The 23,868-nt window shown below is 38.7% G+C and overlaps 1 protein-coding gene across 2 annotated transcripts; it reads left to right on the forward strand.

The window, feature by feature from the left end:
- Window positions 1–11,096: 11,096 nt before the first annotated feature.
- MEPE (matrix extracellular phosphoglycoprotein) lies at window positions 11,097–23,238 on the forward strand. 2 transcript variants are annotated; one of them, XM_063108705.1, is made up of 4 exons: window positions 11,097–11,150; window positions 15,582–15,635; window positions 16,628–16,723; window positions 21,766–23,238. In XM_063108705.1, the coding sequence occupies exons 1-4, from the start codon at window positions 11,097–11,099 to the stop codon at window positions 23,236–23,238; spliced, it is 1,677 nt and encodes a 558-aa protein (XP_062964775.1). The 2 variants fall into 2 exon arrangements, with proteins under 2 accessions (XP_062964775.1, XP_062964776.1); XM_063108706.1 differs by lacking the exons at window positions 11,097–11,150; window positions 16,628–16,723 and having other exon boundaries at window positions 15,564–15,635.
- Window positions 23,239–23,868: the final 630 nt, after the last annotated feature.

The following is a 23,868-nucleotide window of genomic DNA, read 5'->3' on the forward strand; positions in this document are numbered from 1 at the left end:
TTTTATGCTTATGTATTTATTTTACATTTTTAAAGTAGGAAGACGCCCAATCAACTCACTCATCATGTTTTCCAGTATAACCCAGCTAGTTTTGGGTAACTCATATAATAGGGTGGGTTTTAGGATTCTTCAGTCCTACCTGCATGTGAACTTCCAGTACTTTCCCCTCATACCTTGTCAAGCAGTCAAGTGGTCCCTTAGCAGCAGTGTGGTTGGTAACAGGACCATGAGGACCTGCTTGCAGCTATTAGGTCTTCATACCACTCTCCATAGGTCCACCAGTAAGGAAACAATGAGCTCAGATGGAGTCAGATGGTTCATTACTAACACAGAACAGAAGCAGGATCAGCTCAGTGTCAGCTCCCTGCATCCCTAGTCCCACAGGATGACAAGAAACCAGATGGGCCAGATGACAAATGGCACTGGTGGTAGCTCCGTCTGCTGTGGAGGCACCAGCTCTAACTCATGGCCAAGCAGACAGAGTTACACAGAAGTCTGCAGTTAAACCTTAAGGGGGCAAGGTCAAAAGTCCTGTGCTGAACTAAAAGTAGAAAGATGGATGAGAAATGGCCGTGTGCCCATCTCCCATGAGATGGGCAGGTGGTGAGAAACTGCCTGTGGCATCTCTGCACCAGGCTGCTTATCCCTGCTTGCTCCAGAAGGAGGTGTAGGGCACTTCGTCAAGGCTCAGGTTGGACTGCCGTGAGTTCTTGCCCCACTCGCAATCCACGTAGACGTGGCCTATATGGAGTCATATAAGACTGTCAGGGAGCTGCAGCAGAGCTGCTCCCCTGTGCACCCCTTCCAGATACAAGGTGTGAGAAGCTGTGAGTGTCCAGACCATTCTAAAGGAGGCTGACCACACAGGAGAGTTGGGATGGGCTAAGAGATCTTAAAGCATGAAAGAGGGCAACTTCTACAAGATGATCCATGGCAGACATGTGGGTGCTCACCAGGCAGTGGTGTGCCAAAAAGCTTCTCAGTACAGGCCACACTGTGTGGTGGGTGGTCTGAGGGTGTTAGTGTGGCCACCGGGTAGCTGCTTCTCAGAGACGACTCTGCCCCTTCCCCTCTGGTCACCCAAGATCCTGCTCCCTCATTTCATGTCCCTCTTACTTCCTTCAACATGATGTCTCAAACAAAATCCTCCCCAGCTGGCAGCCCAGGTGACCCATATTTAATCTCTGAGGAGCACTGAATGTCCCCGCCCCTTTTCCTTTTATTATTGTGACAGAAATTCTGTACCCTGCATCTTTTCATGGCTGTCTGTGTTGATTTTCTACTACCCTTTCTTTTCTTAACAAAACTTTGTCCTTGCAAAACTAAAGCTTTGGCTTTTGAAATGATCGCTTCTGATGTGGCCTTCAAGAGTGTATCTACACAGTAAAAAAGCGAACATTGACTTTCTTTCCATTTGGATTCTTTTTATAAAAAACCCAATTCTTCTCCAGGCAAAGTGAGTCCTTCTACATGATGAGAAGAGCAAATAGTGGAAGTGTGAGAAGGGCAGAAAAGTGAAAACATGCTCTTTTGAAGAGGAAAATTTAAAGTTAAGAAATGTCAGTCTCACTTTAAAAAAATAATCAAGATTAATTGAAAGTAAACCATGAAGCAACCACTCGGACCTTTTGTTTATCCAAGAGCAGTGCAGTAAATATTTTCTGCCCTTAGATCTTTATAATACTCAGTGGGTTAGAAACTCGTTACCTTGATTTGTTGGTTGAAGAACAAAAGTTCTCATGCAAATTATATTGTTTTATTTTGTTTTTTCTCAGGAAGTTTCTCTTCTTGTATTTCATGACTCTCAGGGTCCAAGGAGATAAAACCTCCAACAACACGTACAAAAATTGTCTTATCTCTTTTTAAAATACAGATTCAATACTCAGTATTTTAGTCAGGAGTCCTCAAACTTTCTCTATAAAGCAAAAGTCAGCAAACTTTTTCTGTAAAGAGTTAGATAGTAAATATTTTTGGTGTTATAGGCTATACAGTTGATAATTATTCAACTCTGTTACTGTACAGAAAGCAGCCATAGATGCTATGGAAACAAATGGGCATGACTGTGTTCCAATAAAACTTTATTTGCAAAAACAGGTGACAGGCCATAGTTTGTTGACCTCTTTTTTAGATGATTGTCAAAAGTCATAAACCATACATTTTTATTTTAAAAATTAGCAGTTAATTACTTCATATATAAACAAACTAGCAGTGAACTCACTTTTTCTTTTCTTTCCTTTTTTCCAACTTGAAGCTTTGTCCTTTGTTTCTAACTCTATTTTAAAACTCATTAAACTTTCCAATGTTTGATACAGCAATCTGTGGGTTGTCTCCTTTCTTCAGCTGTTCAATAAAATGCTTCTCACAGTTCCTGGACCTAAACACAGCAAGAAGTATTATATTTGATAAATAATATTTAAAGATAAACTTTTCACTATACTCACTGCCATTTGAAATTCTGTAACAGAGATGATCAGGTATGTCTCACCACCGAGCCAGCTGAGGGAAAGCTTGATCTTAATTCTAGCTGTAGGATAGTTGTGTAAAACCAACGGCACAAAACAACCATTTCTTATGCCGCACAGAATGGACTATTATCAAATCCAGTGCACCAAACATTTTGGGAGTGACTTTCAGTGAGTACTTGATACCTGAATTGCTACCAGGGAATGTCCTGGGCACATAATATTCTCCAAAAGTGGCTGCAACATTTCTCCCATTCCACAAGCTCCTCTGCACTTTGATGTTGCCATTTCTCCATCAAAGTGCGGAGCCTATTTCTGCACCTCCCTTCAATCTCACTGCTTCGACCAGTCTGTAGAGAGTGACTCTGTAACTGTCCCAGGTTTAGCCCACAGAACCAGCCTGGCAATCTCTTCTTTCTGCTCTTGAAAGCCTGGGACTCACAAAATACAATAGGAGAATCTCCTGAGAAAGAACAGAATATAACAGAATGTAATTTGCATGGGAGCTTTTACTCTTATAGCAACAAGTCCAGCTGATGAGTTCTGAACCTACTGAGCATGTTCAGTCCTGAACCACCATGTAGGAAGGCCAGCCTGTCCTGCCGGAGAGAGAGGTCACACGGAGAAGCACCGAGGTGCCATCTTGCATGGGCAGCCCAGGCAAGTTTGGGGAAGACTCCTGCACCTGCCACTGTCTAATTGTGCCACATGAGAGATCCCAAGTGAGAAACACGCAGCTGAGCCAAGTCAACACAGAGAACCTTGAGAAAAAATAAATTGGTGTTTCGAACCACTAAATTATGACATGGTGTGTGACATAGCAATGGATAAGTGGAAGAGAAACTGACAAGCATAGACAAAATCTAGGTTCATGAGTGTTAAAGTCATGGAAGAAGAGCTAAAATAAAATGATAATGAAATGCAGATAAACATGAAGTTAACAATAAAGAACCGAGAAAAATAAAGACTAGATATATCCTAATAGGGTAAGAAAATACTAATATGTATCCAATACAATGAATAACTTGCTGGTAAATGTCCTCATGTTCTGTTTCCTGAGGAGAAGATTCTTGGTTCTGAAAAACAAAACGGCAACCTCTGAAAAAGACTATTTTGAGAGTGAGAGATGTTTTCCCCTTGAGGTCACAAAGCAAAGTTTTGCAGCCACTTCCAGCAATGTTACCATGTCCTGAAGGAAAGGGCTGCTATTGTTATAATTACATTTTAACTACATCCTCTGAGCTACATTTTAAGGTGTAATAAGACATCTTTCTAATATAAAAATAAAAGCAAATTATATTGACATGTCTTCTCTCTGCTAGTAATAGCTGAATGAGTAAACAGCCTAGAGAAATGAATACAGCTAGCTTCACGTTGTTCTGTGACCCTCCCTGGTTCCGTATCTGGCTGAAGTTTTTATGTACTTCTGTTGAAATTCCCAAACACTGAGGGGAAAAAAATAGCTAAAAATAAAAATAATTTGGGGTTAAATAAGAAAGTTGGTTGTAAGTGATGTTTTAGAAAAAGTGAGCTTTTCCTAGCCCAGGATGAATACTGACACTCGTGAAGGAACATAATTAAAACAAAAACATTTTTTTTTCTGCTAAAAACAGGGAAAGATTCCCAGAACACCCATTCTGGACTCTATTCTGAAGGTAAATTCTTCTACGAATCACCTCCAGCCTTGACAAATCTAAGCGTCTGTATGGCGAAGAGGAGACAGGTCAACAGAGGCCCCTCTGTTTTACTCACAACACCGTGAAGATCACCCCACTGATTCATAATGAGAAATACTGTTTATTTGCTGTGTATACAAATTAGAGAATAGTTATTTCAGTTAGTCAGAACACATGGAAATATATATGGTATAAGTTTACCTCTAACTGCCTAAGACAACAAAAGAGAAATGTGTTACCTAACAGTGTTAAGAATAAGTGGAGATCAAGATCCTAGAGGAAAAACAGGTTTCCTATAATACTAAGTTTTAAAAAATGTACAGTAATTCCCCCCTTTTTACAGTTTCAGTTGCCACGGTCAACCTCAGTCCAAAAATATTAAATGACAAATTCCAGAAATAAACCATTCATAAGTTTTTAATTGATCCCACTGCTCAGTAGTGTGATGAAATCTTGCACCATCCTGCTCCAACCTGCCCAGGAGGTGAACCATCTCTTGGTCAAGCACTCCCCACCCATTAGTCACTTAGTAGCCGTCTCAGTTATCAGATTGACTGTCACAGTATCACAGTGCTCGTGTTCAAGTCACCCTCATTTTACTTAATAATGGCCCCAAGGCACAAGAGTCCTTTGCATAATTTATAAATTAAACTTTATCATACATATGTATGTATAGGAAAGAACAGTGTATATAAGGTTCAGTACTATATGCAGTTTCAGGCATCCACTGCAGCTCGTGGTATGTCTCCCCCGCGGCTCGTGGAATGTATCCCCCATGGATAAGGAGAAACTACTGTATGTCAAAGCAATTAGGCCTAGAGTACAAGTACAGAGCAGATGGGTGGGACATCCCAGAAACAGGAGAATGAAACAAACCAAGTAAACCTTCTTCCTGGTGAGGGTCCGGTGTCTGGAATTGGTAGTGTAGGTCCCCAGTTAGCTAATATTTTATATGATTGTTCACATTCAAGTGAGGTGTAACAAAAAAAAAAGCCACCACGAGATGAAACATGTTCCGTGGACTACTTTCATTTAAAATCTCTATGAGGAGCAACGTTGCATGTCAGCCTCGCCCAGGAAAGCCAGGCTAGGTGCATCATCTGTGGAGGTATCCGTTCCTGAACCATCAACCAAGAACCAGAAATTCAAATGTCCATTTCTTGCCCATCTCCCTGGCTTCTTAGTTTTTTGTTTTGTGTTTTTTGTGTTTTTTTTTTTTTTTTTTTTTTTTTGCAGTTAAGTAGAAATGGTGTGAGGATAGATAACCCTTTTTATAGAACCCTGCTCTTTATCTTTGGTTATTGGTTCCTAAGAAATGTTATGGCAAAACTCTTTATTATACAAAAACATTTAGGAAACTTATGGTGAGTTTTTGAAGTTCAAGCTCAACACAGAGCACAAGTTTCAAGAGGGTAGAAGTAAAATTTCTGCTTCACAGAACTGTAGCAAATGATTGCTCTTCTAATTTTTTTCCCCAGAATCTCTTTTCTGCAACGTTCCAGCCAGATAGGCTCCCATTCTTTTTGCTTTTGTCAATTGCAGGTTCTAAATTTGACTCAAGTCGAATTTTTTCTTAGCTTTGAATTCATTTTAGCTTTGACAGCATGAATATATTTAGCTGCTGCCAGTTCATTCCTTGGTAGGACTAGTAGCTAGGTCAGTTTTTTTCTCTTAAAATTCTATGAATTTTCTCTTTCTAGAACACAGATTCTTCTACAGCAGAATTAGATACTTTCTCATCACTTAAATGAAGGGGAAATCTCTCTCATGCATACTAACATTCTTTTTGAAATAAAGAAAAATGGAAGAAAAGCAATATCTAAAATTATTTATAAAATTATAGCAATTAAAAAAACCCCAACATTTTCTAAGGCTGTGCCAAATATGAGGCACATACTAGGTGCCTCTTTTACCTGGATCATTTGAAATATAAAGTTAATGTATGGAAGAGTGTAATAGCTTAAAACACTGCATGGCTTGCTAATTGTTGTAGAAATTCCTAAATTATTCATCACTTGAATAGAATATCCAGAGTTGAAAATGAACGTTTTCTGGTTTTCACATCTGTCTACTGTTTATGAAGCTTTATACTCTGTTCAGTCTTACAGCCCGCTGAACACCCTTGTCTGTTGCCTTTGCTTCCTGGAGTTCCATGTTCTTGTCAGCCTCTTTTCATATCACCCAAGTCCGTTGGATGTCACTGAAATTCTGGTCATGAATATTTAATGTCTAGAGACGTTGTCTTGAATGTCAACTCTATTGTTTCTTTCAATGTTTCATTGTTTTTGCCCTCACATTAAATAAGCCATAGAAGAAGACATTGTAGGAAAAGCAACAGAGGACAGAAAGGCGATACAGAAGGACATATCCTTCATCTGATTACCAGATTACCATTAATGCTGTGAAGAATGGGTGGGATTGGTAGCTACTTATTTAATTGTAAAATTAAGCACTGGGCTAAGTGCCTTGCAGAATTTATTCATTTAATGTTCATGCTGACCTTATGAGACAGTATGCACAGTGGTTTGAAAAATTTTTTTGGAGTCAGATTGCCTATTTACTCTGGCTTTTGTACTTGCTAAGTATGTGACCCTAAGCAAGTCACTTAAATGCTTAATGTCTCATCACTAAAGTCAGGATGATACTAATAGCACCTACTTTAATAATAATAAAAATTGTTATAAGGGTTAAATGAGTTAATGCATCACACTTAGAACAAAGCTTGGACAATAGTAATCACTCAATAAAGGTTTAGTTTATTACTATGCTTCCCATTTTCAGATGAAGAAACTGGGGAATAGAGAAGTTCTGTTTAGTTTAAGCAACTTCCCCCCACAAACAAGCAGTAGAGTCAGGATTCAAACTCAGGTCTGTTGGACTCCAGAGCTACTAGAGTTAGAGGTCTCCATTGTCAATGACAATGTTCAAATATTCTAAAGCCTATGGTTGAATGACTGTGAATCAACAGTCACTCCAGCCAAACAGCTCAAACTTTAGCCCTGGCATGTGTTTTAAAAACCAGCTCTGCATCAGAAAAATGCAAATTAAAACCTCAATGAGTTATCTTCTCACTCCAGTTAGAATGGCTATTGTCAAACAGACAAAAAATATCCGGTGTTGGAGAGGATACAGAGAAAAGGGAGCTCTCCTACACTGTTGGTGGGAATGTAAATTGGTGCAGCCATTGTGGAAAACAGTCTGGAGGTCTGGAGGTTCCTAGAGAACTAAAAATAGATCTACCTTATGAGCCAACCATCCTACTACTGGGTATGTATGCAAAGGAAATGAAATTAATGCATTGAAGAGATACCCGCACACCCCGTTCATTGCAACACTGTTCACAATTGCCAAGAAATGGAATCAACCTAAATGCCCATCTATGAATGAATGGGTACAAAAAAACCTGTGGTATATATACACAATGGAATACTATTCAGTTATTTAAAAAAATGAAATACTGTCATTTTGCAGCAACATGGATGGAACTGGAGACCATTATGTTAAATGAAGTAAGCCAGGCACAGAAAGACCAATACCATATGATCATAATCATATGTAGAATCTAAAAATAAATAAATAAATAAATAAATAAAAAGTGGTTCTTCTAGAAGTAGAGAGTAGAATAATGATTACCAGAGGCCAGGAGGGGGTTGGGGAGAGGGGAAGTAGTGGATTAGCCATTACAAGCTGTGCTATCTATTCTAAGCGAATCAATGTACAGTATATGCATGTATTGAGAACACACTGTACCCCACAAATATGTACAAATGTTAAAATTTAAAAAAATAAAAAAACTTTAAAAACCAGCTCTGGACACTCAGAAGAGGATCTACAGAACTTGAATAAGGCACAAAGAGGGATTTGGCCTGAACTAGAAAAGGCACCATTCTTTCAGCCAAAACTGTCCAAGGGCTGTTTTGTCTTATTTTGGCTTTTGTTTATTTTGAGAGTTAGGAGAAATTAAAAGTTTACACGTAAATCTCATTATATATCATTTATGGTCTGTTAAAATTGTGTTTAACTGTAGGTAGTTCTTATCACAAAGTATAGTTTAATAATTCTTATATAATCTTTTATTGATGTTTTCACATATGATTCTCATGTAAATAACACCTCCAGGTATTATAATACTCTTAGACTGAATGAAATCTCCCAAACTATTGTATTCATGATTTCGACAGCCAGTTTTGGCAAACAGGAGAGAAGGCAATTGCCCTAGAATAGCTTATGCTGACATGGGTGTTCTACTTGTTTCATTAAGAAACTCAGTGTCCTAAATTGACTATTTCATAAAATTCATGTCCAAATAAATGGTGGAAAAGTGGAAGGACAAAAAGCCTAGCTAGTTTCCTCCAGCCCCTTCAAAGGGTCACTATTCTCACTCGTGAGGGCTCTGCCTTTATTACTCCATCTCCTGAAGGCCCCACCTCTTAATACTGTCACACTGGGGTTAAATTCCAACATACAAACTTTAAAGGAACACATACACTCAAACCATAGCAAGGTCTTTACTCAGAAGTCACCTTCTCAAGGAGGCCTTCCCAGGGCTCCCTATCGAAACTTTCAACCCAATGTTCCCACCCCAATGCTTGTTACCCACCCCTGTAATGCTTTTTCTCCTTAGTCTATGTCACTGTCTAATGCAGTATATTTTACTTATTTATCTTGTTCATTTTCTGCCTCCCCCGCTGGATTCTAAACTCCATGAAGACAGGGATTTTTCTCTGTTTTATTTATTGCTGCTTCCCCGTTGCCTGTCACATAGGAGGCACTCAAAACATTTTTGTTAAATGTTGCTGAATTTCATCCAGACAAGATTGAGATCATAAACTTTCTACATGAAAGGATAGCATAAAGATTTTCCATTTATACAATTGTTAGGTATTCAGTCAGTCCTAATTAATAGTTTTGAAATCAATTCTAATTATCTGACAACATGATGTCTAAACCGAGGTATTTATATTTTCTGTTTATCCCACTTTCTGGAACATTTGATAGCAGCTTTCTACCACAAAAACATTTTTAGATTAAAATTACTTTGCTCCCTATGGTTATCTGTGGGCACTTGTAACAAATTGTTTGCTAGTGCTAAAGATGCCAGTGCTGATTGGCCATTGGGAATGCTAAAAAAACTTTAAATTTCAGCAAAATGCCCAGAGACTGCCAATCCTGCAGAAGAAGCCAGGTATTCTGAAGGGAAAAGATACCAGGTAATTTGGCTCTCTTAATGTTCTTGATAGGAAATAGCTTTATATCATAGTTGTTTACATTTTCAAGATGCTTGCCACCAAGGTAGGTTATTCCTTTCAAAAATAAATGCAAATTGAAAATATCCTCTACTGAGCACAACTGTGTAATATTTAGTGCTTTGTTTTATAAAATAGGAAGTTTATTACTAAGCTCTAGAAATCATCAACTAAAACTGATAGTTTGATAGCAACTTTCTCTTTGATTTGACTGTCAACATTATAAAGATCCACAGAAGCTCAAAGAGTGATTTTACTCTAACCTTCACTTACAAACCAGGATCAGGAGAATCTGATTATACTCTCAAACATTCTTTATGCTGATATTTCTGCTGATCAGCATTAAGTCATTTGATAAGTAACTTATATTGTCCTGATCTAAAAAATGCTTAGGAGGCTAAACAATAGTTGGAATTAAGGTTCTTGTAATTGTATCAGTTGAGAAGAGAATAGCCTAGCATTTTAGAATATATTTAATAGTCATACTTATTTCTTCAAATAAAAGTTCTTATATGGAAATGTTTAAATATTGCAAGAATATTTAGATTATTTTTCCCATTAAAAGTGTTTTTCCTCTAAGTAATAGCAAAGAGTGGCAGTTAGTGAAATATTTAATGTTCATCAAAACCAACAGATTGGTAGTCCAAAGCTACATTGGCTTTTTTTTTTTTCAATCCAATGGCTATTTGACTTAAATGAGCTTGCTAGATCCTGTTAGTATATTTAAATATAAATATGTGCCTTTATCCATCAACTAAATGTTAGTGTTTTAAACATCATTTTGTGGAGCCCAATATAAAATATCAAGTGCATTTAAGTCAACTACATATAGATTTTTCTGAAATAAGATAAAAGAATAGAAACTTATTTAAAGTGATACAGAGTCTTAGTTCTATAGCTCTATAGTTACATTGCCTGGATATTAATCCCAGTTCTGCCCTTTAATACCTGTGAATTCTGGGGCAAGTTATTTGACTTTTCTGTGTCTGTTTCCTAATCTATAAAACAGGCATAGTAATGCCACCTAACTCATAGGGTTGTTATAATGTTCAAATAATTGAATACATGTAAAATCCTTAGGATAGTACTTGGTTCATTTTAGTATTCAATAAATGTTAGCTATTAATTTAAGTATTATATAAGTTGTTTCACTCTCCAGCTCACAAATGACTACTAATTCAGATACATTGGAATGAATGTGAGGACATATATTGGGGCAGAAGCCTGGAGGCAGATAAGCTTTCATTCCCCATAGACTTCAAGAATCTGTTATGAGGTTCTACATTAATTTAATGTCATTTTTGAGTTATACAAATACTTAAATTAAATGAGCTTTTTCTAAAGACAAGAGAAAATTTAGGGCTGACAACACAGCAACTAAATATGAGTCTATACAATTTATTTCTAGCAACTGACTTTATTCTAATGACATTAAACAATTTCATTTTCACATAGGAATAACTAGACATATGAAGGTTCTTAAACTGAAATATCCACACTTGGATATAAACTATACATAGTTTTATATATATTTATGTAGTGTGTATATATGGATACACACATTTGTATATGTATATCACAAAAGGAAATGGATGCTAGGAAGAAGGATGTTTATATATACCTCAGTGTTTTATTTCTTCCTATGGCTGCGGTTCATAATTGGCAAAGCTTTGAGGTACAATATTATTGTCTTTTCACAGAGATTCTTAAAGATGCAAGTTGTCTGTGTGGGACTGCTCCTTTTCAGTGTGACCTGGGCAGCACCAGTAAGCATTTATAAATTCATATATGTTTCAGATGATGTCTTGCTTTTTTATTTTTCTTTTTAAGCAATGTCTATTTTAAATTAGTAGTATTTATCTAATTCAGTGACAATAAGAGACCAAGCAAATAGAAAGCATCCAGCAATTAATAAAAATACCTGCCACCACGAGGCCCTCGACAAACATGCACTGAATTACAAGATAACACCGTGTTGCTTTTTTTTTTTTTTTTTTTTTGACTGCTGGCTGGTATGGGGATCCTAAACCTTGACCTTGGTGTTACTAGGCAGCGCTCTAACCAACTGAACTAACCAGCCAGCTCCATGTTACCTTTTAAGCAACACTGAAAACAATATTTTTGAGAATACCAGCAGCCAGCCACAGTGTTTCACATTAGCTGACACTAATGAGTAGTACTCAAGGACTCAAATTATAACATGTCAAAAGACCTTTCAATAGTTTACAAAAATTTTAAAGAATCTGGCGTGAATATTTTAAAGCTAACCAGTTAGATTTTGTAAATAGATGGCAATACAAAGGGATGAGAACTTGTCTGTATTTCTTGCAATGTCCCAACACTGTGGGATCTTTTCTCTTCATCAATGAGGTTAAAGATGGAAAGCAGTGCCCCCAAGCTGAACTCAAATTAAGCTCCTATTCCTTTTGTCTTTTCTTCTCTCTGACTCACCCAGATGAGTATTCAGGATGTGACCAAATTATCTTGTGAAAATGCTGAGTGTTACAGATATTTTCTGCAATGCAGTCACAGTGCTAATTAGATAATGTCTGAACAGCATCCTAACTTCTCAAAGTAACCTTTTCAGTTGGAGAACCGTGGAAACAAGTAGTCACTCCATTCCCAGTCATAATTAAATATAGGTCCTGAGTGAGTGGGTGGCCAGGTGGGTAACCAGACTGACAAGGGTGAACCATGCATTTGGTGAGGATGGAAGAAGTTGGGGAAAGTATGTCCCCTCTGAACACACATCCTTTCCCAGTCCTGTAGGGGCTGGACTACCTAAGACAGACATCTGTCAGGCCCAATCCACACCACCTAGCTCAATGAGGTCAGGGCTTAGAGGCAGGCATTTAGGCACGATGGCAGTAGAGGGGGTCTTGCTGACCCAGCTCAATCCAACCAACTGCAGATGAGTTTATTTTAAGCAACACATTTCAAGGAACAACTGGAGTGGTGCTTCCTGACCATTTTCCAGTAAACGTGCAGTGTCAACATCAATCCAGTGACCACTGGTCCAAAGAGGGTGTCAGTTTTCCTCTCCAGAGACAGACAATGCCATCTCCATCATAGGGCCACATGCAAGCACAGGAAAACTGCCAAGTGGGTTTGTGGGAAGAAGGGAGGGCTGCGTATTTCAAATGAAATAGGCTCAACAAGGACACAGAGACAAAATTTTGGAATTGTGAATAGCTAAATGTGATGTTTTCTCCCAGATATATGGATTCCATTTTAGCAATTACCTAAATTATTTAATAATAGATTGGTGATATAAGAAATTAGTACATACTGAGTCACTTACATATGACTTGGAATTATAAGCCAAATTCCAGGCAATGTAAAAATGGAAGAAAATAAAAAATGATTATTGGGCCATGCAATTCAACTGATATTCATCAGTGGGCCATTAGACTACAAAGACTTTGTTATAAATCACAATAAATTATGTACTATACTAAGGTACTCTATACCATCAAGTGTGTTTTTAGTACAAACATGTGTGTGTGTGTATGTGTGTGTGTGTGTGTTCTATAAGAAGATGCCTAATATTCCACACTGTCATTTTTTTCTTTTGCTTAATATCTATCCATTTCATCTTTTCTTCTTCCTATAGTACTATTTCCAGAACTGTTTTCATATTCTTGAAGAATGAAACAGTGGTCTAAATTTATATTCACAAGTGTTTTAGTCCGTTTGTATTGCTATAACAGAAATACATGAGACTGGGTAATTTATAAGGAAAAGAGGTTTATTTGGCTTACGATTCTGGGACAGCTGCTTCTGGCACAGGCCTCAGGCTGCTTCTACTCATGGTGGAAAGTGGCAGCAGGTAGCTGGTGGGTACAAGCAGATCACATGGTGAAAGGAAGCAAGAGAGAGAGAGAAGGTGCCAGGGTCCTATAAACAACAAACTCTCGCGGGAACTAATAGAGCGAGAACTCACTCACTACCCCTCCTCCCCCAGGGAGAGCATTAATCCATTCATGAGGGATCTGCTCCCATGACTCAATCAGTTTCCAACACTGCCACATTGGACATCAAATTTCCACATGAGTTTTGGAGGGGACAACACATCCAAACTCCATCAACAAGATCATATAAGAATCAGCATAAGAAAGAAATGCAATAAAGAATAAAATTATAAAACATGTTTTGAAGATATTTAATATAAACTTCAGGAACATTTCCTTTTATTACTAAATATTTTTTTTCATATTTAAACATAAAAGCTGATTAAATATTTATTATTTTCACCCTGAGACCTTGAGGCAGAAGATTTAGGTTAAAATATCTTCTCTGCTTTTACTACACTACTTGCTGTACAAGTGCAGACAATTTTGTTTCTTTCACTGCCTGTCTCATAGGGGTTATTATAGGATTTGAATGAGATTATATATGTTAAAGCAGTTTACAAACTGTAGAGTACTGTATAAATTGTTATTGTATAAGAAGTGTTATTGACAAGTGTTATTGACAAACTATCTTTTGCTTCTAGAATGGAATAGAATATGAGGCAGATATGCATTGGAGTCCAGCCAAGGGCTATTTCTAATATAATTTTATCAGTCAGAGGCAACCCAGGAAAACAAAGTCCATGGCAGGGAGTCCAGTAGATGAATCTTATTTGGGGAACTAGCTATAAGGTGTAGGAAGAACAGAACAGGCAAATCAAGGGCAGTGAGGCAAGCCAAAGATTGAAGATCTACTAGAAGAACAAACAGCCAGTGGTGTTCCTAGTCCCCTTGGTGGGGGCCCCCAACAGGAACTAGGACCACAAAGGAAATGACTCCAATTTTAGAGATGCAGCCCCAAACAGAGAGAGCAGGGAAGGACATACCTTGGCTTCTCTGCCCTTCCACCTTCGTACACCAGGTCTCCATCAGCCAAACCCAGACTGAAGCCAGAGGCAAAGGTGCTTGGGATATGAAATTTGTAGAAATCAGCCGAGATTGAGCAGGAGAAATATAGGATCTGAATGCAAGAAGAATTACCAATACCTTACTGCAAGGAACAGACTCTCTGTATAAAACAAAATACAGAACTTTACAGTTTATTCAGGAAAAACACTCTCCAGGTGAACAGGACAGCTGGCCTGAGTGGCCCTCACCCTGCTTACCTCTTTATTTACTCTTTCCCTGGAGCGTGACTCTCCCTTGTATGACTGACCCACCATAATGCCTGCTTCCACCGTGGCACACGCATTTAAACAACAACCAGTCTGACTCATTGGATCCCCTTGCTGCATCTGACACAAGCTAGGAGTTTCAAAAAGCAACAGTGAAATAAAATTGAGAATAAACAAATTGTAGTATCTGTTCCTTCCACAGCAACTTGCTCCAGGATTCTCAGGTCCTGTTCTGCATGCTCTCCTGTGACATCTAAACTTCAGCCCAAAGCTCTGGGACAGCTGTCTGGGTCTATTCCTTCTTAGTTTCCTTTATCCACCTCAGTAGCTACCCTTCAACCCAGGTATCCTCAAGAAATTTTGACACTTTTATGCCAAACCAAGAGAAAGAATTTGCCCCACTCTGCTGGCCACCTGAATGTTCTTTTCCCTGAAGGAAACATCTGGGCAGGTGACTGGTGACAATAAGATTCCATCGCTAGGTATGACCTTACCCTCACATGCAGGGCTATGATTTTACTATTGCTGGACCATCAGCAGCATCACATCTTAATTCAATATGATGATTACTAAACTTATACAATCAATGCATTTATGAGGGGTATTCAAAAAGTTCATGGAAAGATTTGTATTATCTTTTAATTCCAGTTTTCCATGAACGTTTTGAAGTACCTCAGACAATCTGCATTGGTGAACTCTGATTTTAGTTACCTTATATTCAACAGCTCGCAGTTTGCCAGTGACAACTTTTTTTTCAGTGGATACCAGTGACAGCCAAGCTTCTTCACCTGGAACGCCAACCCTCCCGCCTCCCTCACCACATCCACTCTGTGCTTTGGTTCTGTACGGAGGTGGTGTTGTCTCTTTCTGGGGGAGGAAAGTGACATTTTCTTTCCTAATACTGAAACAAATATTAAAGTGATAAATGTGTCCAGCTTCTTTGGGTCAGAATGATTTTCCACATTGACTAATACAATCCAGTGAGAGAAAAATAAATGAAACATTGGTTGTTTGATGAAATGAATGAATGAATGTTTCATTTGGTGAAGTTTTGTTTCTTGTTTCCTTTCAGACATTTCAACCACAGACTGAGAAAACTAAGCAAGTCTGTGTGGAAGAACAGAGGGTAAACACAATTTGTCTTCTCAAATAACTCTATTTCTGCTCTGTAAAAAAAAAAAAAGTCAGTAAGAAAATTTTAACTGTCAAAATAGTCTCGGGTACTGAGAATGGAAGTGGAGACCACATAATTTTGGCATGCTCTAGTTAATCAGGTATTGTAGTTCATACCATGCTTGAGGAAAGCATTTTGAATAGAAATTTATTTCTTTTCAATGTGATGTCTTCCTCCAAATGAAGCAATGGTTTGGTCGGGAACATTCAAAGGGTTAAGTGAGTAAGAATTCTGGGATATTGTTACCAGCAAACAATATTTTCCTACACATGCACATGAGAGCAAAGTGATAAATGATGGAGAAAAAGGAAAGGCAATTAACAGGTCTTAATGGGGAATCCTGTTTACATAGAGTTAGTTTTCCATATGCATCCGGAAAGTTAAACAAATCCTCTCAGCTTTGCATGTCACCAAATTGCAGCTTACTTCTGCCTACCACGATTTCTCCTGGCAGTCTCAGAAAATTCTGCTCTAAGAACTAACAATCTTCTGTTCTTTACTTCAACTGAATATTACTAAGGCCAAAATTGCAAACTCAAAAGAGACTGAATGTTCATGCTGTGAGTTTTGCCGATTAGTTATCAGACACGAATATTATAAAATCTGCCTTTCTCCTAACCCCCTTCTCTCGGAAAATATTTCTACTTGCTCTATTTCCATTGAAATTTGGTAGTAACATTGATACACCCTGCGAGAGGCAGCAGGGTGTTTTCGCTGTCAGGGAAAACAGATGTAGAGCTACGTAGAAAAGAGAAAAGGACAAGCTGCTGCTTCAGGAGCTGGCTGCCGCGCGCCCTCCTGTGGCTGCAAGACGTATTACTACTCGTCAGAAGCAGAATTCGACTTGGCTCAAGTGAAAAAGGATCTTGTACTGTCAAAAAAAGAGTCAGAAAACGTCTTAGTAAGAGATCAACCCACATTAACGTAACATTGTGGTTTTGTAGATAACATACAAGGGCCACCATGAGAAGCACGGGTATTTCAGTTTTAAGTACGTTTACACATCACCTGGGAAGAAAAATGACACTGACATGAAGAAGGTAAGCTGAATCTCTGCGTGACGGTCCTTCTCATGAGCCCAACTCGGGACTAACCCCGGGGGAAACTGCAGGGGAGACGTGGTTGACTTTTGCCTACTCTGGGCTTTCTGTCTGTGGCTGGCATCTTTATCCCTTTCTCCACACTCCCGGGCTCCTCAAGCCTCTCTGCTATGGAACTCTGTGTTCCAGAATCTTCCTGATCCGTGTCCCATGCCCTGGCCCGTTGCGGCTCTGCTTCAGGACTGGCTGATGCGGACACAGTACTGATAGACAGCAGGTGCCCACAGACTGCATGTTACTGCTTCTGAGTAACGTTTGGTCTCTTATGAGGTTTTCTGGACATGTTCTACATGTGCTCTAATGGTGGGGATTTCACCAGCGGAAGGCTAATAAGAAATCATTTTGGCCTAAAGAGTGACATATTCTAGTGTCCCTTAAATTCATTCCATGGATGACTCCATCTGTGCTGGGATGCTCAGAGAGAAAGAATGAGGCCCTTGTCACTGGGATAACAATAATTCTTTTCACTCAGTGCCTTCTTGCAGATTCATTGGCCAGAGAGCTAGAAATAGCTTAAAATGCCATCATCGAAAGGACTATTTACTTTTTCCAAATCTGGCTCCATTTCTCATGGAAGTAGTAGTTTCCGTGCAGAATGTTATTTTCCTCTTTAGATGGCATCTCTAAGACTACATCTAACTGTCTATTAAAATAAGTTACAATTTATTTGTTGTGGCAAACACATGTTGAGCTTTTTCTACTGTTTAAGATACTATGTGAGATAAAATGATTGAGAAAACTTAATTATTTCTCTCCAGGATCTTAGAATTAGAAAAGAAACAAATGTCACTTACAAAAATCATTATAACCCAAGACAGAACATGGAAGGTGCTATGTGAGTGGTACCCAAAAAAAAAAAAAAAAAAAAAATCATGCTTTAGGGGCTTAGAGCAGAAAGATTAAATTAGATTAGATTAGATCCTGGCCATGTGTTCAGGGAAAGCTACATAAGGGAAACAATTGAGCTGGGCCATGGAGGATGAGTAGGATTTAAGCAAACAAAAGTGAGTGCGAGAGGCCATTCTCCATAAACAGCATAACATGAACGCAGGCATGGAGACAGAAAAGCAGAGCGTAGGAAAGCAGATCAGCCAACTGATACATAGCCCATCATACATTCAAAAGTGCAACCAGAAATCATTTAACATAAACAAATGCAAAAATCAAAGGATTTTTTTTTCTATTTTAAAATATTTTCTCCAGGGGCCGGCCCGTGGCTCACTCGGGAGAGTGCGGTGCTGATAAATATTTTCTCCAATGCAAAAGTGATTAACTATCACATATCACAGTTTCATGTTTCAAGCTTCCATTTTTAAGAGAACTTTCCTGAGTCTTCTAATGAAATGCACACAATTCATTAATATACATGCTACTCTTTTAAAAGCAGTCGAAGCACCAAAAATAAAACAAAACTTCCCACTTCAGAGAGCAAAAAAAAATTGGAAAAGGATTATTATATAATCTACTGATTGTCTAACCCACTTGTTTAATTCAAAAGATTGTGTTAGCAGTAAGTGAACTTGATTGCAAAGGAAAATATGAATGTCCAAGTAAAATTCTTCAAAACACAGTGACTTAAAGTAAGTTAAATGTTTAAAATATTTGTTATTCAGAAATAACTCACTATGAAGCTTGCTTCTAGTTTATTTTTTTTTTCTTAGCAAAATTACCGCTTTTCAGAATCAACCCACCAATATAAAAACTAGTGAATAATGGTGTCACAACTTCCACAAATAAATCATTCCAAAATATGTCTTGAAAATACCACAATTTGGCAGTTTTGCAGACCACTTATTAGCCAGATTCCTAAGAGTCAAGAGCAGTTCCATAAACCATTTTTATCTTGAGATTCAAGTGTGAGCTGATTCAACAATTTCCCCACTGCTTCCAACAGATAATAAGACACAGGAATAAAAACAGTCTTCCAAGTAGAATGGTACTTCTATTTGGGGCCCAAAAGAGAGAAAGAGAGACAGTGACCAATCAAAATTTATTTTAGATAACACAGCATCAGGGGCCACATGCTTGCAGCACCCACAGCCAGAGGACAACAAGGGCAGAGAGGTCCAGAATGGGCCCACCTCTATCTGCTGTGGCAACCCATGCTCGAGAAGTCCAGAGACCGGTGAACAGCTGTCCATCCTGTAGTCAAATGGCTACCACTAACATTATGTAGGACAACGAACTACCATTCAGTAAGGGGCTCTATACAGTCCTGTATAAAATGATAGTTACTATCATTTATCTGGAACTTGTTTTATAATAGACATTTGCTGGATGCTTTACATGCCTTATATCATTTCATAAAATCATTTAATTCTCGCAACAATCCTGAAAGGTAGTTGCCATTTTTCTTATTTTACAGCTAAAAATGCTGAGGCTCGGAGCAATAAAATAAGGCTCCCAAGATCACACAGCTCATGGATGGCAGAGCTGGGCAACTGATTTTAACACCTGTGCTCTTTCCATAGACCAACTGCTTTCAATGAGAACTAGATTGAGAGATCCAAGACTGTTTGGCAACTCCTGCCTGCCGTTTCACTCCATGCTATTCCTATGATTCTGGCTTGCCTGAATCTGGTTTTTTCTATCTTTGTTGCTATCTTCCCTACACACTTACCCCATAAGTGTGAGCTTCCAGCTGAGTGCTCTTTTTTCTCCATCCAGGAGCTCTCATATATTTTCACATCCTTAACACATCCAAGAACACGTTCACATGCTTGATGAGAGCCCACACATTGAAGTGGTGGCCGAAGAAAGACAGGACAAATTAAGCTATAGTAAAACCGGGCTGCGTCCAGGGCAAGGAAGCTGATAGATGCCATGTGCTTGGAGCTGATCAGGCCACATCAGAATCTGGGGCTGATTTAGGACCCCACAAGCTATAAAGGATCCACAGTCAGATGATGGGTCTGAACACAGAGACCATAGCAGAGAACTGCAAATAGAGAACTGCAAACCCCCCATCCTCCTGCGGGACGACAGCTTTTGCCATTCAATAAGCCATCAGGTATTGTTTAGAACAGGTAGAACCCAGCCCAATTTCTTACATGTCCTGGTCCCCCAATAAATGTCTCTTATTTTGATTTCATATTACTCACCAGGTTAAAGGCCTGTGTAGTGGTGTTATAAATTCTAGCTCATTCTACAATTTAGGGATGGAAAGAAAATGTGGAATCTATTCTGTCTATAATTTTTCTGTTACTCAGGAGCTCCTACCTGTAGGTTAATGGAGGGGCAAGGGAGCGTGCAGAAATTAAACTCAACCTGTTTAAACTTATAATTATAAGTTATCTTATAATTTAAATAGTTCTTTAAAGAAATTCTTCAGTCTCTTTTAGATGAAAATGATCTCAGATCTTCACTTCCTCTCCTTCTCCCTCTAAGGTGGCATCCAGGTGTGACTCATACCATGCATGACATACCATACACCATATGTACAAACATGATTTATACCATAGTGGAGAGGGAGACGTGAGAAATGTTGCCAACCACTTGTGGTTTGTGTGCCCTGATGGCATCATAAGAGGAGTCGTTGCCTACCATAGCTTAAGATACAATCAGTGGTGATTCAGCCTCTCTTTCCTCTCACGGGCAATTTATACCCCTCTTTCTCTGGGGATGACTCACATTTGTCCCTGTGCATGCTCCATCAACATTGCTCCTTTTAGAGCCACCCAGCTCCCTCTATGATAGCATCCTCTGGAAAGCTCCAGACCAGACTCTCAGATACTTCCACATCTAGCCTATGCCACAGAGAAAGCCCTCTTTCTCCCTGACCACGTCTTTCAGTAAAGCTTATTGAAACTTGGCTGCACCCCAGGCTGGTAAAGTGCAGAGTATAAAGCAGCCACTTCACAGATCCCCACCCTCCCCCATTCCTGACACACACCCCACCAAAAAAAGGACAAGTTGAGACACAGGCATAAACACTTTATTCTCCTCTTCCACTTTCTCTTTCTCATCCTGTTGTTCTCTCAGGGACTTTTCTTGCCTGCACCTCTGTTACATAAGCTTATGATCTAGAACAGTGGTTCTCAAAATGTAGTCTCAAGACTAACAGGATCAGCATTACCTGAGATTTGTAAATAAATTTGTAAGTTCAGACCTACTGAATCAGAAACTCTGGCCATTGGGCCCAACAATCGTTGTTTCAGCAAGCCTTCCAAATAATTCTGATAAATGCTAAATTTGAGAACTATTGATCTAGACTATCAGATTTATCTTATTTCATGACAAATAAGGGAGAGAACAAAATTAATGAATTTTTTTAGACAATAACTGGAATTGCAAAACTTGCTGCAAAATCCTTTGGATGTCAGAAGCTGAGTATTACCTAGATTCTTCAATTTGCAGATTTTCTGTAAAAAAAAAAAAAGAAAGAAAAGAAAAGAAAAGGAAAAGAGAAGAAAAAGAAAATCTTCCTTTAGGCAGCTGAATACCTCCGATGATCAGAGCACAGGGCAAGAGAAAGAGAGAGAGAGAATAATTGTTTAAAATATGAAATCCATTTCACTTGCAATGACTCACTATTCACAAGATGAAGACAACACGCTTTAATCACGATGTTCTTAAATTCAGGTCCTCCTTCAAAATCAGGCTTTAATCAACTTTTCCAAATTTATTTCTTATTCTCTCCTTTAGAATTTCTTTACTCCAGCCATATAGCTTTATTCATATTATCTTTTGATTATTTCCTGTTTCTAAACAAGTGACTATGCCACTTATTGTTAAAAGATTCTCACCCCTTTCCTTGCACATATCTGAATCCTACCCGTCCCTCAAGACCAGCTCATTATTCATTTCTTATGAAACCTGCTTTGGCCATTCCAGACTGATATCTACCGATAAACCTCTATTAAGTTAATAGACTCTTTTTATTAAATATCTGGCAGTAGGTTTTTTATATTACCTAGGAATTATTCAATTTTTAAAATTTAACACAAAATAATCACTTTATGTTAAAAATTGTACTTTAACAGGAAGAAAAAAACAAAGAAAACAAAGACAATATTGCTCTTCATTTTGACAAGAGAAGTCAAGAATCATCCAAAGAAAACATCATCCAGGAAAGAGAAAAAGATTTGTCCCTTTTTGAAGTCAATGAAAATAACCAAAGCAGTAAATCCCAAAATTTTTTTGCAAATAGACAGACACTGAATAAAGGCTATAGTATCAATAACAGAAAGAATGCCTACGATGACCTAAAGATGTCCCTTTATACTGAATCCACTCAGAACAAAAGGGTTGAGGGTAGAGATGATGCTATCAGCAAACTACATGACCAAGAAGAATATGGCGCAGCTCTCATCAGAAACAACATGCTACATGTAATGAGGCCAGTGACTGTGATTAAAGTCCTGGGGGAAGAAAATAAAAAGAACAAACCTAGACATGTTCTGAGCAAAATTCCAGCAGGGGTGAAGTACGATAAAGCCCACTCAAAAGATAAAAAGACTCATCAAAGAGATCCCCAAGTCCGGAATACTCCAGTAAAAAACAAAAGCACCCATCATACCCAACACAACACTGACTATCTAAAACAGCTCCCCAAAGTCAAAAAAATCCCCAGTGATTTTGAAGGCAGTGGTTACACAGATATTCAAGACAGAAAAGACAATGATATCTCTCCTTTCAGTGGGGATGGACAACCTTTTAAGGTCATTCCTGGCAAAGAAGGAGCTACTGGTTCTGACCTAGAAGGTACAGATATTCAGACAGGGTTTTCAGGCCCAGGTGAAGCTGAGACTATCAGTCCTGACACAAGAGGGCCAGGTTATAATGAGATCCCAGAGAGAGAAGAAAGTGGTGGAAATACTATTGGAACCAGGGAAGAACCAGTGAAGGAAGCAGATGCTGTTGACGTTAGCCTGGTGGAGGGCGGCAATGACATCATAGGTAGTACTAATTTTAAGGAACTTCCTGGCAAAGAAGGAAACAGAGTGGATGCCGGCAGCCAAAATGCTCACCAAGGGAAAGTAGAGTTTCACTACCCTCCGGCACCTTCAAAAGAGAAAATAAAAGAAGGCAGCAGTGATGCAACTGAAAGTACCAATTATAATGAAATTCCAAAAAATGGCAAAGGTGGTGCTAGAAAAGGTGCACAAGGCTCAGATAGGAATCAAGTGACCTTGAATGAAAAACAAAGATTTTCTAGTAAGGGCAAAAGTCAGGGTCTGGTCATTCCTTCTCATGATCTGGATAATGAAATTAAAAATGAAATAGGTTCCCATAATGGCCCCAATAATAACAGGAATATAATAACACACAGCAGAGAAAATCACTACGTACCCCACAGACAAAATAACTCTGTACGAAATAAGGATATGCCACGAAGGAAAGGCCCCTGGGGTTATAGAAAAACCCATTCCAACAGGAGTTTTGGCCCCTCTGAAAAGGACGACAGTAGTGACTCATCCGACAGTGGCAGTTCCAGTGAGAGTGATGGTGACTAGTCCACTAGGAATTCCCAGCAGGGTAGCAGTTCGAATACCCAGTCCTCTGTGAGTTGATGCTGAAGGAGAGCAGCTGACAGCAGACCCGATGAAGAGAGGACAGAGTGGGGACCTGGGTTAGCCTAGGAGCCTGGTCTCCTTGTGGGAATTTTTGCTATTTTAATCATCATAGTATAAAACTCTATTCAAAGTTATAAAAGTCTTTTTAAACACACACACAAACAAAAATCTCATTAAGGATTTATGAACTGGTCACATTTGAATAGGTGTCCTTTAAAAATAGTTTGTGAATGTCACAAATGGCTTGCTGTGTTGTTTGCTCTGTAGACATGAAAATAAACAATATCTTTCTATGATAATCTGTAATTAAATGATCTATAGGAAACTCTGTTGTCTGTGGTGCTTCATTTCAGAGTCAACATGACTAGTTCTGCCTCCGGCAAAGGCAATGCCTGTGAGATGAATCCTCCGGATAAAGTCTGAAGGGCGCCCCCAGCCCAGGCTCCTCCAGCCAGCGTTGCCTTTTCCCCGGACCTTCCTCTGCTCTGATAAACACATCCTACTTCATATCCTTCTACGCTCCTTCCTCTGCTGCACATTCACAACTTCTTACAAGGCAAATATTATTTT

The sequence above is a fragment of the Cynocephalus volans genome, chromosome 9 (assembly GCF_027409185.1).
Source record: "Cynocephalus volans isolate mCynVol1 chromosome 9, mCynVol1.pri, whole genome shotgun sequence".
Taxonomy (NCBI): domain Eukaryota; kingdom Metazoa; phylum Chordata; class Mammalia; order Dermoptera; family Cynocephalidae; genus Cynocephalus; species Cynocephalus volans.